Source organism: Chiloscyllium plagiosum, chromosome 25 (genome assembly GCF_004010195.1).
Source record: "Chiloscyllium plagiosum isolate BGI_BamShark_2017 chromosome 25, ASM401019v2, whole genome shotgun sequence".
NCBI classification, from domain to species: domain Eukaryota; kingdom Metazoa; phylum Chordata; class Chondrichthyes; order Orectolobiformes; family Hemiscylliidae; genus Chiloscyllium; species Chiloscyllium plagiosum.
This window is the reverse complement of record NC_057734.1, coordinates 1,684,909-1,698,936: the sequence shown is the minus strand read 5'-3', so window position 1 is coordinate 1,698,936 and position 14,028 is coordinate 1,684,909. Positions and strand designations below refer to the sequence as shown.

The window sequence follows — 14,028 nt, the reverse complement described above, 5'->3', positions numbered from 1 at the left end:
TTTTTGACAACTAAAATTTGCTGTTTAGGCGGCCACATTGAACTTGACTTGAGGGGACAACTACCTAAAATGCAAGTTCCATTTATCTGATCTTAGTAAAGGGCAGCATGTGAGACTCTGAATATGGCTTAAGCTGACTCAGCAGTGACAGTGAAGCTTTCAGGCAGATTCCTGCTCCTGATGGTTATTTAGAGTGTCGCGTAGCACTGTGCATGTTTGCAGATGCCTATGTTGAGGACTGACAGCATTGTGCCTACTTAGACTTGTTGTCTCAGCTCATACAGATGGGACAGCCATCGTATGAGGAATGGCTGAACGTGAACCTCAATAATGCAGTCATAGTTACAGGTGGAGAAACCAAAAGTCAAATAAAAAAAAATCAACTGCAGGCATAATCATCCCAGGTGATCAAAAGCTTAATCCTCCAGACACATCAAAGCAAGTTTAGGAAAATAAACTCAAACACTGTTCAAATTCATAAATATACTGAACTATGCTTAAACATATTTTGTGATGGTTTTAAAATTGAATGAACAATTACACTTCAGGCAAGTCAATAAAAGTAATTTATTTACAATTCGTAAGTATACCCATCTTTGATAGGGCTCCAAACCTCATATTGCAACCACAAATGAGGGAAGGGTGGGGTGGAAAGTAGAAGGAGAACAGAACTATAGGAAACATAACTATATAACAGAAAAGACAAGGGCAAATACCAAACATTATGAATATGGATGTATTACATTTTACAAGTTGCAAGCCACTTAAACAGATTGATTGGCTATTCATCTTATTGCTGTGTGCAACTGGTTGCTGCATTTGCATATAAAACTGACCCCACTTCATTACATGAAATGCTTCGGCTATTTAAAATGAGATTAAGATGCTATCAAACACAAATTCTTTTCTTTCTTTTATAGATACACTTCAGTGCTATGCGCATGACGTGGAGGTTTGCCCCAAATCTTTTTCCTTGCTCCGTAAAAAGGCTCCTGTTTGTTTCGATGTTCATGGGAGTCACAACACTTCCCAAAATAATGATGCCAAGCAGTTTTAGGGCTCACCAAACATGAGTGAATGTGTATGCTATTACGCAATAAACTTGTAATTACAGATGAATGAGTCCCACATGCATAGCACCCTTACTTTGAGGGGTTGCATCCTCAATGATATGAATGGTGTGTTTTTTTCTGAACAGTTTATAATGAGGTGGTTAATTCATTTTGCAGTTTTCCTGAGAGACTCATCCAAGAGACTGACAGTAAAAATAAAATCAAATTGTGAAATTTATTGATGCATTAGCATTTTTGAAATCATAAAACATGTTAGAAAAAAAGCTAGCTTTTAATGTGATCCTGGATTTAGTCCTGTTGAAGCATGAGATCAGAATTTTAGTCTCATTAGAGTACTCTCTCAGAATTAAAAGCACTCTCATGAATTTCATCTGCAGCCGAACAAACCTCCCTGTTAATGTGTTTTAGTATTAACAGGAAATCCCATTGGAATTTTCTCCTTGCAGTACATAAATGAAAGAACACAAAATAAACTTAAAAAATACTGAGGGAATTATATTGGAGGGGTAACATAGAATGAATCTTTGATAAATACTTTGCATGTCCCAAGAGTCTAATGACTAAGTACAAATGCATTGTGAACCTGTGGTACTTTTGAATAAGCAGAGACAATAGTACTGCTCTGGCTTATACAGAGAAATAAACGAGTAATTATGCATAAACTTGACTCTTAAAAATAAAAACCCTGTAAATAAATATAGTAGTTTCAGTATGGAATTCAAAAACTAAATTCTTTACTTTACAAAATATAAGGCAATTATAGTCAAACTTTTAATCGAACTCAAATGTTTCAGTGGTATTGAGACACGACTAGGGCTGTGGGAATGGATTAGGTACAAGTTATCGGATGAAAACTTATGATATACTGCCATTACAATACAGCTTGAATCAACACTGTTGCTCCCCCCAAGTTTTTTTTTCCACAAACACTGACTGGTGGTAACTCACTTCTGATGTACTATTCTTTGTAAGCCAGGTGACAAAAGTATGTATTCTACCTTCTCTACCACCATCCCAGATGATTGAAGAACCATGTCTTAAGAACCATAGGCATTCTTTGAGAGGTTAAACAAGTCCCACCTGTAATTCTCACCTTAGGTTCCAACGTCAATAAGTGTTATACTATCCTACTGATATATCACCCTCTTTATTCAGTTAGTTGTAATCTAGGAATCACAAAATTAAGGAGCCAAATATGCTTATATTAACTCATTTAAAAATAACTTACATTATACGTGTGTTTAATTTCAGAAAGCTGGCCCAGCAATTTCCTGTACAAGGTTTTCAACAGGATGAGGCTAGTAACAGTGAGATTCAATTACAGTTCAGTCTATTTTTTTTTCAAATAAATTCAAAACTAATGGATTAACTATGAAAGAAGAATCTACTATATTAAATACCCAGATTACTGGAGTTCTGCCAATCCACTGCCAACACATAAACCATATACTCTTAGTGCACTTTCAGATGTTTACTTAGTGATGCAATGAGTTTACTTTGGAATGCAAGGTGGTTTTAGTTTTTCAATTTCCTGCAAGCATCAAGATGTGACATAATCTTAGTCTCTCTTTCCTTTGGATCTGAATTTTCCCTGATTACCTCTTGTATGTGAAAATGGGAGCTCATTCTTTAAACTTCCTCAGAAGGCTTGGCAAAAACATCATACAATCAACATTTGCAATCACCTAGATGCCCAATAGTGATAGTGGAGAAACTTCTGAAATCTGAAGAGTTTACACAAAGGGCATGGGTATTAGAAGAAACAAATCAAAGGATATTGAACCAGCTCAGAAAGAACAGTCTTCATAAATTAAATGGATGTCTACTCTGAGAATTTGGCAGCATCAAGAAACAGATGCTTGGGTGAAAGAAACTATAGGTGGTAACAAAGAAGTGTTAACTCTAGCTTAAATTCTCAGAGATCGATATTGCTGTATCTTTGCAATGATATGGCATGTAATAAAGCAAGCCAAAAGTAAACCACGCACTTTAAAAGAAAATACGATGTTATGTTGCTGTCATGGTACAGGCAGTTAACAGGTTTACAAGAAAGTAAATGAGCCAAGTGGCATGGATGTAATACTGATCCAGCTCTAATGAATACAGAGCAAAGGCTAATGATGCAAAGTACAGAGCATCCATTAGCAGAAAAATATAAGCCAAATAAGCAGTGAGGCATGTCACTACTGTGCCACAGTGAGCAGAACATTATTTAATACTTTCTTTACCAAAAATGCAATCATATAAATCACGTTTACCCTGTATGAGATCAAACCTTCCTCTAAACTTGTGTCAGGTCACATCACTGCAACTGTGAATTGTAATAGCATCAACATGGTGGGACAGTGAATTAACAGGCTGTGACAATGCCAAAATAGCCAATTTTTTAAAACACCAAGCACTAACTGAGCAGTAACTTGAAAAATACTTTTCTCAAGTAGATTAAAAGTGAGCGCTTTCTACAAATAAACATTTAATCATTATTCCTAAGAAATAAATTACCATTAATAATTCAATAATTTTAAATCTCTGTGGTTGAAAATTGTACTGGAGCCCTCTCACAAAATCTTTAAAGTGTGAATTAAAGTAAATTTATATACGCAGTTGTTTAAATAAATGCACTGTTTTCAGAAAATGGCTGATACACACTGTATCATAGGTAATGTTGATATTATGCTCTGCCGTGCTACTACTGATCTTCAAGACCAGTGTGTGCATTCTCTCTCAAGGCTGAAACCCCAAAAAGTTGCTAACAAAGATTTACATTGGTAGAACTCTTCAAATTTACAAAATGAGATGTTACCTCATCTTTGTAGAAATCAAGTAGTAAAACTCCTTCACAGAAGGATAAGCTAAGCTTCTGTCTGGTAATCACAAATGATTGTAGACAGTGAGTTTCTGGTGCTCAATACAAAGTACACCCCCAAATATTCAGAGATGTTGCTGGAAATTCAGACGTCCCAGAGCACTTGGAGAGTTTGCTGCATTCAAGAACGGGAGAGGGAAATTGCAAAACAGTAATAACAGAATAAGGTCTCAGTTCAAACCATACTTATCAAAATGAGCTATACAAAACAGCTTTTGCCAAAGTTGAATGCTGCCCAAATTGTCAAAATAAATACGTTCTTGCAACAAGGCAGGCCAAACTTCTTGTGAAGCCACTTCGGATCCATGTGTTCTTACGGGGCCCAAATGTTTTTGTTCATGACACATTACTTTGCACATCTTTTGAAGAAGCCAGCATTTCTCTCACTTTGGCCATTAGATCCTATGCAAAATGAAAATAAGAATGAGATATCTGTTCAAAGCAGTGCATTTATACAGCATCACCCACCACCTCAGGTCACCCAAGTCTCTTTATAGTGAGTTTAATACTTCAGAAGAGTGTTGTTGTTGCAGTATAGGAAAAGGAACACATCCCTATGCACTGCACCAGTATGGTTATCAAACATAATCTTGTGAGAAATTCAATCTTACATATTTCCTTTTGTTTTAAAGTAATTAAATCTAGAGTAGAAACTGATGCCCTCAAGACTGCTGCACTTTCTGCATTCTTATTTGATTTCAATCTTTGAAGTTTTATACTCACAAATGAAAGGACCCTATTATTCTCCACAATTTCGAAGAATGATAGGTAATATCACTGAAACCCGAATTCTGACAGGATGTGACAGGGTAGATGACTGCTAAGTGTACAGCGGGGACATATCATCAGAATAAGGGGCAGGCCATTTCAAACTAAGATGAGCAGGAACTTCTTGACCAAGATGGTGAACCTTTGGAATCCTCTGAAAGCTGTAGAAGCTTATTCACTGAACATGTTGAAGACAGAATTCAATAGATATATGGAGCTAACAACATCAAGGTGCAGGGAGATAGCATGGGAAAGTGAAGTTGAGGTAGATGATCAACGATGATCTAACTGAACAATGGAGTAGGGTTGATGGGTTCAATGGCCTACTCCTGTTCCCAAGTCCCTAAAGTGACAACCTTGCTAATGACACCCATATTCCAAAAATAAATAATAATGAAAAAGCTAGTATTATGAATTCCTACCTGAGTTATTTTACTCTGCATTGATGATAACAATTCTGGAGATGCTGTTTCATCCTTTTCCTGAGAGCCGCCCCTGTAAATGGGGGAAAAATTGTATTTTGATAGCTCTGCATTGAAACTGATGTCATTTGTCTGCAATGCATTGTGCAACAGGAACCCAATTATACTACATCAGAAAGTATCTGACATTGCTGCATCATTCACATAATGGATGTATATCTACAGCCCACCTCATTATTTTAATCAAACTTTTCCCTATAGTGTGTGCTATTTCTACTAATTTTGTTAAGTAACTGTAAGAAAACAAAAGACTGAAATATTTAACAATAAGCACTGAACTATATGGCAGAAAATTATGTATTAAATTTAAGGGCATAGTTCAAACTCAGTCCTATTGACAATTTAGCTTTGTTCTTAGTTCTTAACAGTTGGGTCTTTGCAAGACATCTGTTATTCACATTTGCATAATACAAAGCTGGAAAAATGTCCAAGAAAACTATTTTTAGCACAAACATGTGAACTTCCAGTCAACTCTAACATATCAGCCAAATAGAGATGTTTAGCATGTTCATGTGACTACACATTCACAATTCAAACTCTGTGGCTTGAGGAATAAATAAAAATCTGGTAAAATTAGAATACATGAGCTTGTGCAAAGCTGTCAACAAGTGAAGTGTCAAAACTTAACAGTAAAAAAATTTTTACCCGCACCAATAAATTTTAAAATAAAGGAAGACAAAACACTTAAAATTAAATTACTAATTGGGTGCAAAATCTGAAATCAATCTACTGTATGTTGTTAAATCAAAAAAGGCAGGGGGAGCCTGTGCTTGACAGGCCCAAAATGGTTTGGTTAACATGAAAAAAGGAAAATTAGTTTGTAATATCAAATGACATAAATTGAACTGATAGCAAATGGGCTTTGCCTTAATGTTTGAACTGGCTGGTGCAAATATTTTAACACATTGAAAGGGAGGGAACAAATCCAAACCTTGAATGTGCCCTGTTTCTGTGGTGTAATGGTTAGGGCATTGGCATTACACACGAGTGGACCCTGCTCAAAACTATGGAGAGATAGTCATGCAGCACGGAAACAGACCACTCGGTCCAACCCGTCCATGCCGACCAGATATCCCAACCCAATCTAGTCCCACTTGCCAGCACCCGGCCCATATCCCTCCAAACCCTTCCCATTCATATACCCATCCAAATGCCTCTTAAATGTTGCAATTGTACCAGCCTCCACCACATCCTCTCACAGCTCAGTTCCTGCACGTACCACCCTCTGCGTGAGAAAATTGCCCCTTAGGTCTCTTTTATATCTTTCCCCTCTCATCCTAAACCTATGCCCTCTAGTTCTGGACTCCCCGATCCCAGGGAAAAGACTTTGTCTATTTACTCTATCCATGCCCCTCATAATTTTGTAAACCTCTATAAGGTCACCCCTAAGCCTCCAACGGTCCAGGGAAAACAGCTCCAGCCTGTTCAGCCTCTCCCTATAGCTCAAATCCTCCAACCCTGGCAAAATCCTTGTAAATCTTTTCTGAACCCTTTCAAGTTTCACAACATCTTTTCAACAGGAAGGAGACCAGAACTGCACGCGATATTCCAACAGTGGCCTGACCAATGTCCTGTACAGCCGCAACATGACCTCCCAATTCCTGTACTCAATACTCTGACCAATAAAGGAAAGCATACCAAACGCCTTCTTCACTATCCTATCTATTTGCGACTCCACTTTCAAGGAGCTATGAACCTGCGCTCCAAGGTCTCTTTGTTCAGTAACACTCCCTAGGACCTTACCATTAAGTGTATAAGCCCTGCTAAGATTTGCTTTCCCAAAATGCAGCATCTCGCATTTATCTGAATTAAACTCCATCTGCCACTTCTCAACCCATTGGCCCATCTGATCCAGATCCTGTTGTAATCTGAGGTAACCCTCTTCACTGTCCATTACACCTCCAATTTTGGTGTCATCTGCAAACTTATGCTCGCATCCAAATCATTTATGTAAATGACAAAAAGTAGAGGACCCAGCACCGATCCTTGTGGCACTCCATTGGTCAGAGGCCTCCAGTCTGAAAAATAACCCTCCACCACCACCCTCTGTATTCTACCTTTGAGCCAGTTCTGAATCCAAATGGCTAGTTCTCCCCTTATTCCATGAGATCTAATCTTGCTAATCAGTCTCCCATGGGGAACCTTGTCAAATGCGTTACTGATGTCCATATAGATATTTGGACCCTCCTGTGTTGTAGTGGTATTGTCCCTGCTCAAGACCAGGGAGGCTGGATTCAAGTTCCACCTGCTTCAGAGGTGGTGTAATAACATCTCTGAACAGGTTGATTAGAAAAATAGGTTAATTAAAATAAAAGTAACAATCTTGAATGAAAGCAAAATACTGTGGATACTGGAGATCTAAAGTAAACACAAACTGCTAAAGAAACTCTGGTCTGATTGTTTCTGTCTCCAGAGATCCTAAGTTAATGCTTCAAGTCCAGTATGACTTCTGAAGAGGAGCAATACTGGACTTGAAACATTATCTGTTTCTCCCTCTACAGATGCTGCCAAAACTGATGAGTTTCTGCAGCATTCTTGATAAAATCTGTGGGTTTTTTGCTGTGATTTGCCCAAGTTATGGTTTTTCAAATTTAAATATGTATTCTATTCTATTTTAAGTAGTTATGTCATCTACACACAAGCTGGAGGGTAGGTTTTTGTTTCAAAGCACATTGATCTATCTCTCCATGTTTCTCCAAATCACACGAATTACTAATCATGTCTGTTATCAGCAAATTTAGGTGACCTACCTCTGGTAGGGTCTTCTCCATTCTTCAAATGAAGTTATCCTTCACATACCAATGAACAAGCCCAGTTGAATGGAGGGGAAAATAAAGCAGTGGGGCAATGCCCCTTCACAATTTAATTTAATGGTCAAATGATAGTTTTTTCCACCCTTTACAGTATAAATACTGCCCAGCAACATTCCTTAATTGTTTTTAAACCAAGGAAGTGGTGCCAATAGAGCTGACAGCTAGTTATATTTAATGTTTATAAAAAAAGCACAACAAGCCCATACTCCCAGACTAGGGGACAAAGGAGGAAGAGGGCAAGAAATTGGTATCAGGTGGATAGGTTAATCAAACGAAAAGAAAATAAGATCAACCAGAGATAGATTATCTTATTTTCTTATTCATTCATTATCCTCCAAAAACCAATGAAATCTAATCTAATTATGCCATTTTTCACTGAGAGACTTTCACATGCATCCTGGACCAACTCCTTGAGTACACATCCCCTTTAATAAATGGCTTTGCAAATACTACAGTAAAGCATTTTCTATGAGCTCTGCTAAGGTGTGCTCTGACTCTCAAAAACTGTCTCTCATTCACTGCAGGGGAAACAACTTTCAAACAAATTACAGAATACATTTAGTCAAGTTGTTACTTTTTAATTTGGAAAATCCTGCCAATATCCAAAGTCCATTTTAGCAGATTCAAAGAATTAGTAAAATCCTTGAAAATAGATCTTGGAAACTAATGTTACAATGATTCTGGGGCAATGGAGACAATGAAGACCTTCACCTCATTAAAGGTCTAAATAGCCATTCCACAAGCCTACAGCATTTCATGATTCAAAAGGCGGATTCTGCAACCTTTGCAACAAAGAAAGATCCAAACCACAACATAAATCTGTGGGCTTGCCTATTTCTAACATTCTTTTCATAAAAGGTGACTTCAGTGAATAGTTTTGCAATGAATAGCCAAAAGATGAATAGAAGCTTCCACAGCAGCTGCACAAACTGGTATAGAAACAGCTTTGATTCAGCAACGTTAACTATTCCAGAATAAGAGGGTTATTGTAAGCAGGGTGAATCCTTTCAGCTGGCATCACATGTTTCTGAAGGCTATTATAATTTCCAGTACATAAAATGATGTGCTCTGTCAGCCCTTTTTAATAAACAAGTAACTGCTGAAGGATGCAGGAGAAAAGTTACAAAATCCATCCTTCCACTTCCAAATTAGAAAATGGACCTTTGCAGTTGGAAATTAAAATGGAAAAGTTGTCCTTGGCTTCAAGGAATGCTACATCTTAAATGGCCAGCAGGAAATTTTTATAGTTTTCTTCCTTTACTGTCTAAAATTACTAGGTTAAGATGGGTACAGATGAGCAAAAGACCCAAAAGCTATCTCCTCCTAAGGAAAAATGGTCAAAGAACTGCAGGTTTAAACTCATCCTGTGGAGCCAGTGTTTATTACTAGAAGATCCACTTTTGAATAGTTTTATTAAACTTTATATGTTCCTGCGGACTTTGGCTAAACAGGAGGGTTGAGCAGGCTACATTGTGGTCATGATATTGGTGCCCAAGGTTCTGAAACAAACACATAGCAATCCACTTGGAAGTACAGCACATCTGTAGTCATCTGCATTGGGAAATGGTCCAAATGGTGCTATTATCTAGCAAGTGGCACTGTATTTTTCTGTGAAATGCAAGAATGCTGCAAATATTTCTCAACAAAATTTAACTTTAGGATGGTAACTCAAACAGCGCTGTCATAAAGTTCAGGTCAATACTAGGGCATGATGCCATTGAGTCTCTGATATTGCACTACAGCAGATAATGGTTCCAAACATAATTCACTGCAGGCATAAAGCCAAGATCTGGGTACCCTGGCTCAAGTATCCCAAAGTAATGCCTGATAGCACAACAGTTCCACCTTTAATACTCTTTATGATCAAGAATTTTTCGAACTTAAATACATTAGCAGATGACAGATGTGCAATACTGCCATTCTGTAGAAGTGCCCCGAGGGAGCACCTTATTCTTCCTTTCATTCTAAACCAGAGATCCTCCATCTGGTTAGCACGGCTTGTATGCTGTGCACCTGCTTTAACTGTAGCAGTGTGTGGAAATCCAGCAAGAATTTCACTGAAGTTACACTTTTAAATAAAATTCCCGTTGACTGACAACTGCTATAAATCATCAGCCACAATTTTCCAACCTGGATCAGGGTGTTTTGAGTTAGCACCATGGACACTTGTTGTGAGAACCACATTGTCCCAAGGACATTAAGTTTAAATCCATGCTCCCATTAACTTAAATATCTCAAGTTGCTGAAAGTGACAGAACTCTTATGTACCAAATAGGTAACAGCAGATACTTTTTAAATATCTAGGCTCACATACATAAAAGAACTCACATAAAAGAACTCAACAAGCAAACAGCAATAGCACAACTGACTTTCACAGGCTGAATCTTAGGTAACCGATGAACAGTGTTAAGAAATAGAATTCCTGGAAAACTGATAAGACTGATTTAATTAAGGAACTTCCCTTATCTTGAACTGGCTTTTTGTACAGTAGGACATTCAAGGCAAATGGGATTTTCAGGACAAATCTCACAATCTCTAGTTTTTAAAAGGAGATTTATCTCATGTGGAAGATTCTCTTCTTCATCCTATAACCTGATAAGGTTCTATTTAGGTAACAGCAAAGTAAGGAGTCTACTTAATAAACAAGGTGTTGTGAATCTACTGTCAATGATATTGAAAGCTGAAATTATGCACATCAGCTCTTGCAAGAAAATTATTCACTGATCCACAAGTGCAACAAACCAAAGATTTGTGCTGAAGTTATTCCATTTGACTGTAGTTACATTCCTTGAGTCCAAATCAAGCAGAAAATTGGTTTTAGATCAAACTACAAAAGAAATAGATGCTAGAGTTTGTGAAGACAGTGCCGAATGCAACTAATATCGGGAAGATGAAAAGTACTTGTTGAGGTTAGACCAGAGGGTTAGAAATTTTCTCTGAGTCCACTGTATCAAAGTTAGTTGACTAGACTCTTCAGATAAAGCCCTAGACCTGCTTTGTTCCCTAGACTCATCATGGTCAAACCTCTGGGAGTGCTTCTTGAGCTTTTATTTATTTATTTTTCCATAATGAAGTGGACTCCCTGGGCTCACTCATGGCATGTCTGGTGCTGCACAGGTTGGTATTCCTGTCTGCGTCGAGGTCTGCCATCCAATCTTCTAAAATCTGTTTCCAAGTTTTCAGTCTTTCTTTCTAGGTTCTCCCTGAAAAGTTGGCAGTGGGTACAGTATAATAAATTCAGTCCCATAAGAAGGCAGAGGCGGCAGTGGTCAGAAATCAGGAAGATCCAGTGACACTTGAAGCATATTTTAAACCTAAAAAAACTCATTTGAGTCTTGAAATAGATCAAGGTGCAAAGAAAACACTCCAACACTGATGGATTCCATTGTTACATTCGTGGAGAACAAGAAACACAAAGGTCAACTACCAGAACAATCCCATGTAAAGAGAATAAAGAGTAGCTGTGTCACCGGAACATCACAGACATCTTCTGCCCTCTGCCACATGTAGCCCCTGCATATATATAAAATTGCCACCTTCAGATTACATTATCAACAAAAAAAAAACGCAATTAAAGTTGCTCTGTATGGTCTGATTAACACATCGTGGCACAATCAAATACAGTATATATCCAATACCTGGACTGCATGACACAAGGTTATTGAGAGCAATTTGTTGATTGAATAGAAACTGTAATGCCCACTGAGAGAGGTACGCAATGTCCAGTTTGCGCACACATTTTATATTATAAACATGTTCTGAAAAGTTTTATAATGATACAAAGATACTAACCATTTAACTTTTTGACAGGCTCAAATGTTGTTAACATTACTAAAGACTATTTATAATAGCAGTGGTGTACAAATCCAGTCAATGAAATCCAGTTTTAATGAAATCCAGTACTTGAATTTATCATATGTTTGCCTTCTTCTTAAATATAATTAAATATAACACTTGTTATACTCAAGAACTGACAATAACCAGTCCTGCAGAATGCACATTTCCAGAAGGTAAAAGGCAAGTGTTAGAAATAATTTTGCGTATAGAATTTCCAGCCCCAAGCTGCCACACAGTAGCAAGGCTCAAGACACCTTGAAGTATGCTAAAACAGCATGTTAAATGCTGAATATGGCTTGCAAGTCAAGGGGAAAACTAAAAAAAAATGGAATCATAGCAATGTTAGTTCACAAGGTTTGATATTTATCCTGTGAGGAGAAACGGTATTCCAGAATCACTAATTACCTGGATTTCCCAAGATTTTCCTAACCAAATGTCTACCTATTACTGTTTTCCTATGTTTCTATTAAAATAATGTGACATATGAACATAATCTTTGAGAATCTACACTTTGCCATAATGCAAATGGCTTCATTAATTTACTAATCTTAAAAAAAACTGGTGATGTTCACATTTGCAATGGGCAAAACTGTCTTAGGAGCAATTGAACCATTATCATTCCTGAAGAAGGGCTTATGCCCGAAACGTCGATTTTCCTGCTCCTCGGATGCTGCCTGGCCTGCTGGGTTTTTACAGCACGACATTTTTCAACTCCATTTTCCTCCTCTATCCACTTTTCACAGTCCATCTAAAAGCTATCTATCCTCAATGCACAGTATTTGGAAAATTAAAGAACTGAAGATTCTGATGGATTGTAATATTATTTAAGAACAAGTTTAACACTAGAAAATCCCACGAGTGTTAACATCAACTTCTACAAGGGGATTGCTAGACTACCCTGTTGTGAGTTAGATTTTCTTTCATTTATGAAGCCCTGTAACTTTAGCAAAATAGAAACAAGCAATTGTTGAGTATTTGGGGGCTGCTTGCAACAAGGGAATATGAAGTCATTTCTAAAGGTTCACCATACAGGAGCCACACTAGTCATGTGATCACCTTGCACTCTCAACAAATTGACATGAACTATACCAAAATACAGAAAGGATCACTCAAATGGTGACCAGACTTGAGCATATAGACAAAAACAAATATAGCAAGACCAGAATATTTGCTGGTTTGACTGGTCAGGTTTAAACTGTAACACGTCAAACAAAAGTAGATTTGTTGCTAAATGTAAAGTAATTGCCTAGATTGGTCGGAATGTTTAGAACAGTGTTAGGACATTAAGGTTTCACAATCCAACAAATTGATACCTCCATTCCAACAAGGTACCATGGTCTTGGTAAAAATTACATGTTAATTTCCTAAGATTGTCAAGACACAAAGAATTTCAGGTATAAATTGATTTGGGCTGTGCAAATTGCCCTAGATGAACGCAAGGAACAAGGTGCATCTATTGCTAGGTCAAGCACTCAACCATGGTCAAGATAAGCATCAATAATGTAATCTTTACAGGATTTCTATTGCTAGGAAATTACCAGCTCTGGACTGTATTTTTTTGTTAAAATAATGACTTTAGTTCATTATGTGGGGAAGTGCTACAAAGCAACAATAGTTTAATGTGGCAGACAACAACTGAAATGAGGGCAACACAATGTTGGTGTTTTTATTAAATTCTTTCATGGAATGCATGTGTCACTGGCAAAGTAAAATTAACTGTCCACTCTAACTGCCCTTAAGAAGAGGCGGCATGGTAGGTCAGTGGTTAGTTAGCACTGCTGCCTCATTGCGCTCAAGACCTGGGTTTGATTCCAGCCTTGGGTTACAGTCTGTGTGGAGTTTGCACGTTCTCCCCATGTCTGCATGGGTTTCCATTCTGTGCTCTGGTTTCCTCCTACATTCCAAAGATGTGCAGGTTAGGTGGACTGGACGTGCTAAATTGATGACTAGGGATATGCAGGCTAGGTGGATTAGCAGTGGTAATGTGGGGTTTCAAGGATAGGGTAGAAGGCTGGGTCTGAAAGGGATACTTTTCAGAGGCTGGATCAGTGGTGCTGGAAGAGCACAGCAATTCAGGCAGCATTCGAGGACAGGCAAAATCGACGTTTCGGGCAAAAGCCCTTCATCAGGAATAAAGGCAGAGAGCCTGAAGCGTGGAGAGATAAGCTAGAGGAGGGTGGGGGTGGGGA

General features: G+C 37.9%; 1 protein-coding gene across 4 annotated transcripts in view; it reads right to left on the bottom strand.

The window, feature by feature from the left end:
• Positions 1-548: 548 nt before the first annotated feature.
• The window catches only part of LOC122562502 (splicing factor SWAP), a 135,409-nt gene continuing 121,929 nt past the window's right edge, over positions 549-14,028 (bottom strand). For 3 of the 4 annotated variants that reach the window (XM_043715343.1, XM_043715341.1, XM_043715340.1), the window contains 4 exons: positions 11,095-11,205; positions 7,940-7,978; positions 5,130-5,202; positions 549-4,341 (listed from right to left, as the gene is read on the bottom strand). In XM_043715343.1, the coding sequence (XP_043571278.1) occupies positions 4,276-4,341; positions 5,130-5,202; positions 7,940-7,978; positions 11,095-11,205 (289 nt within the window). In that variant the 3' untranslated portion in view covers positions 549-4,275. The remainder of the gene's footprint in view (positions 4,342-5,129; positions 5,203-7,939; positions 7,979-11,094; positions 11,206-14,028) is intronic. The other variant, XM_043715342.1, reaches the window with a different exon arrangement.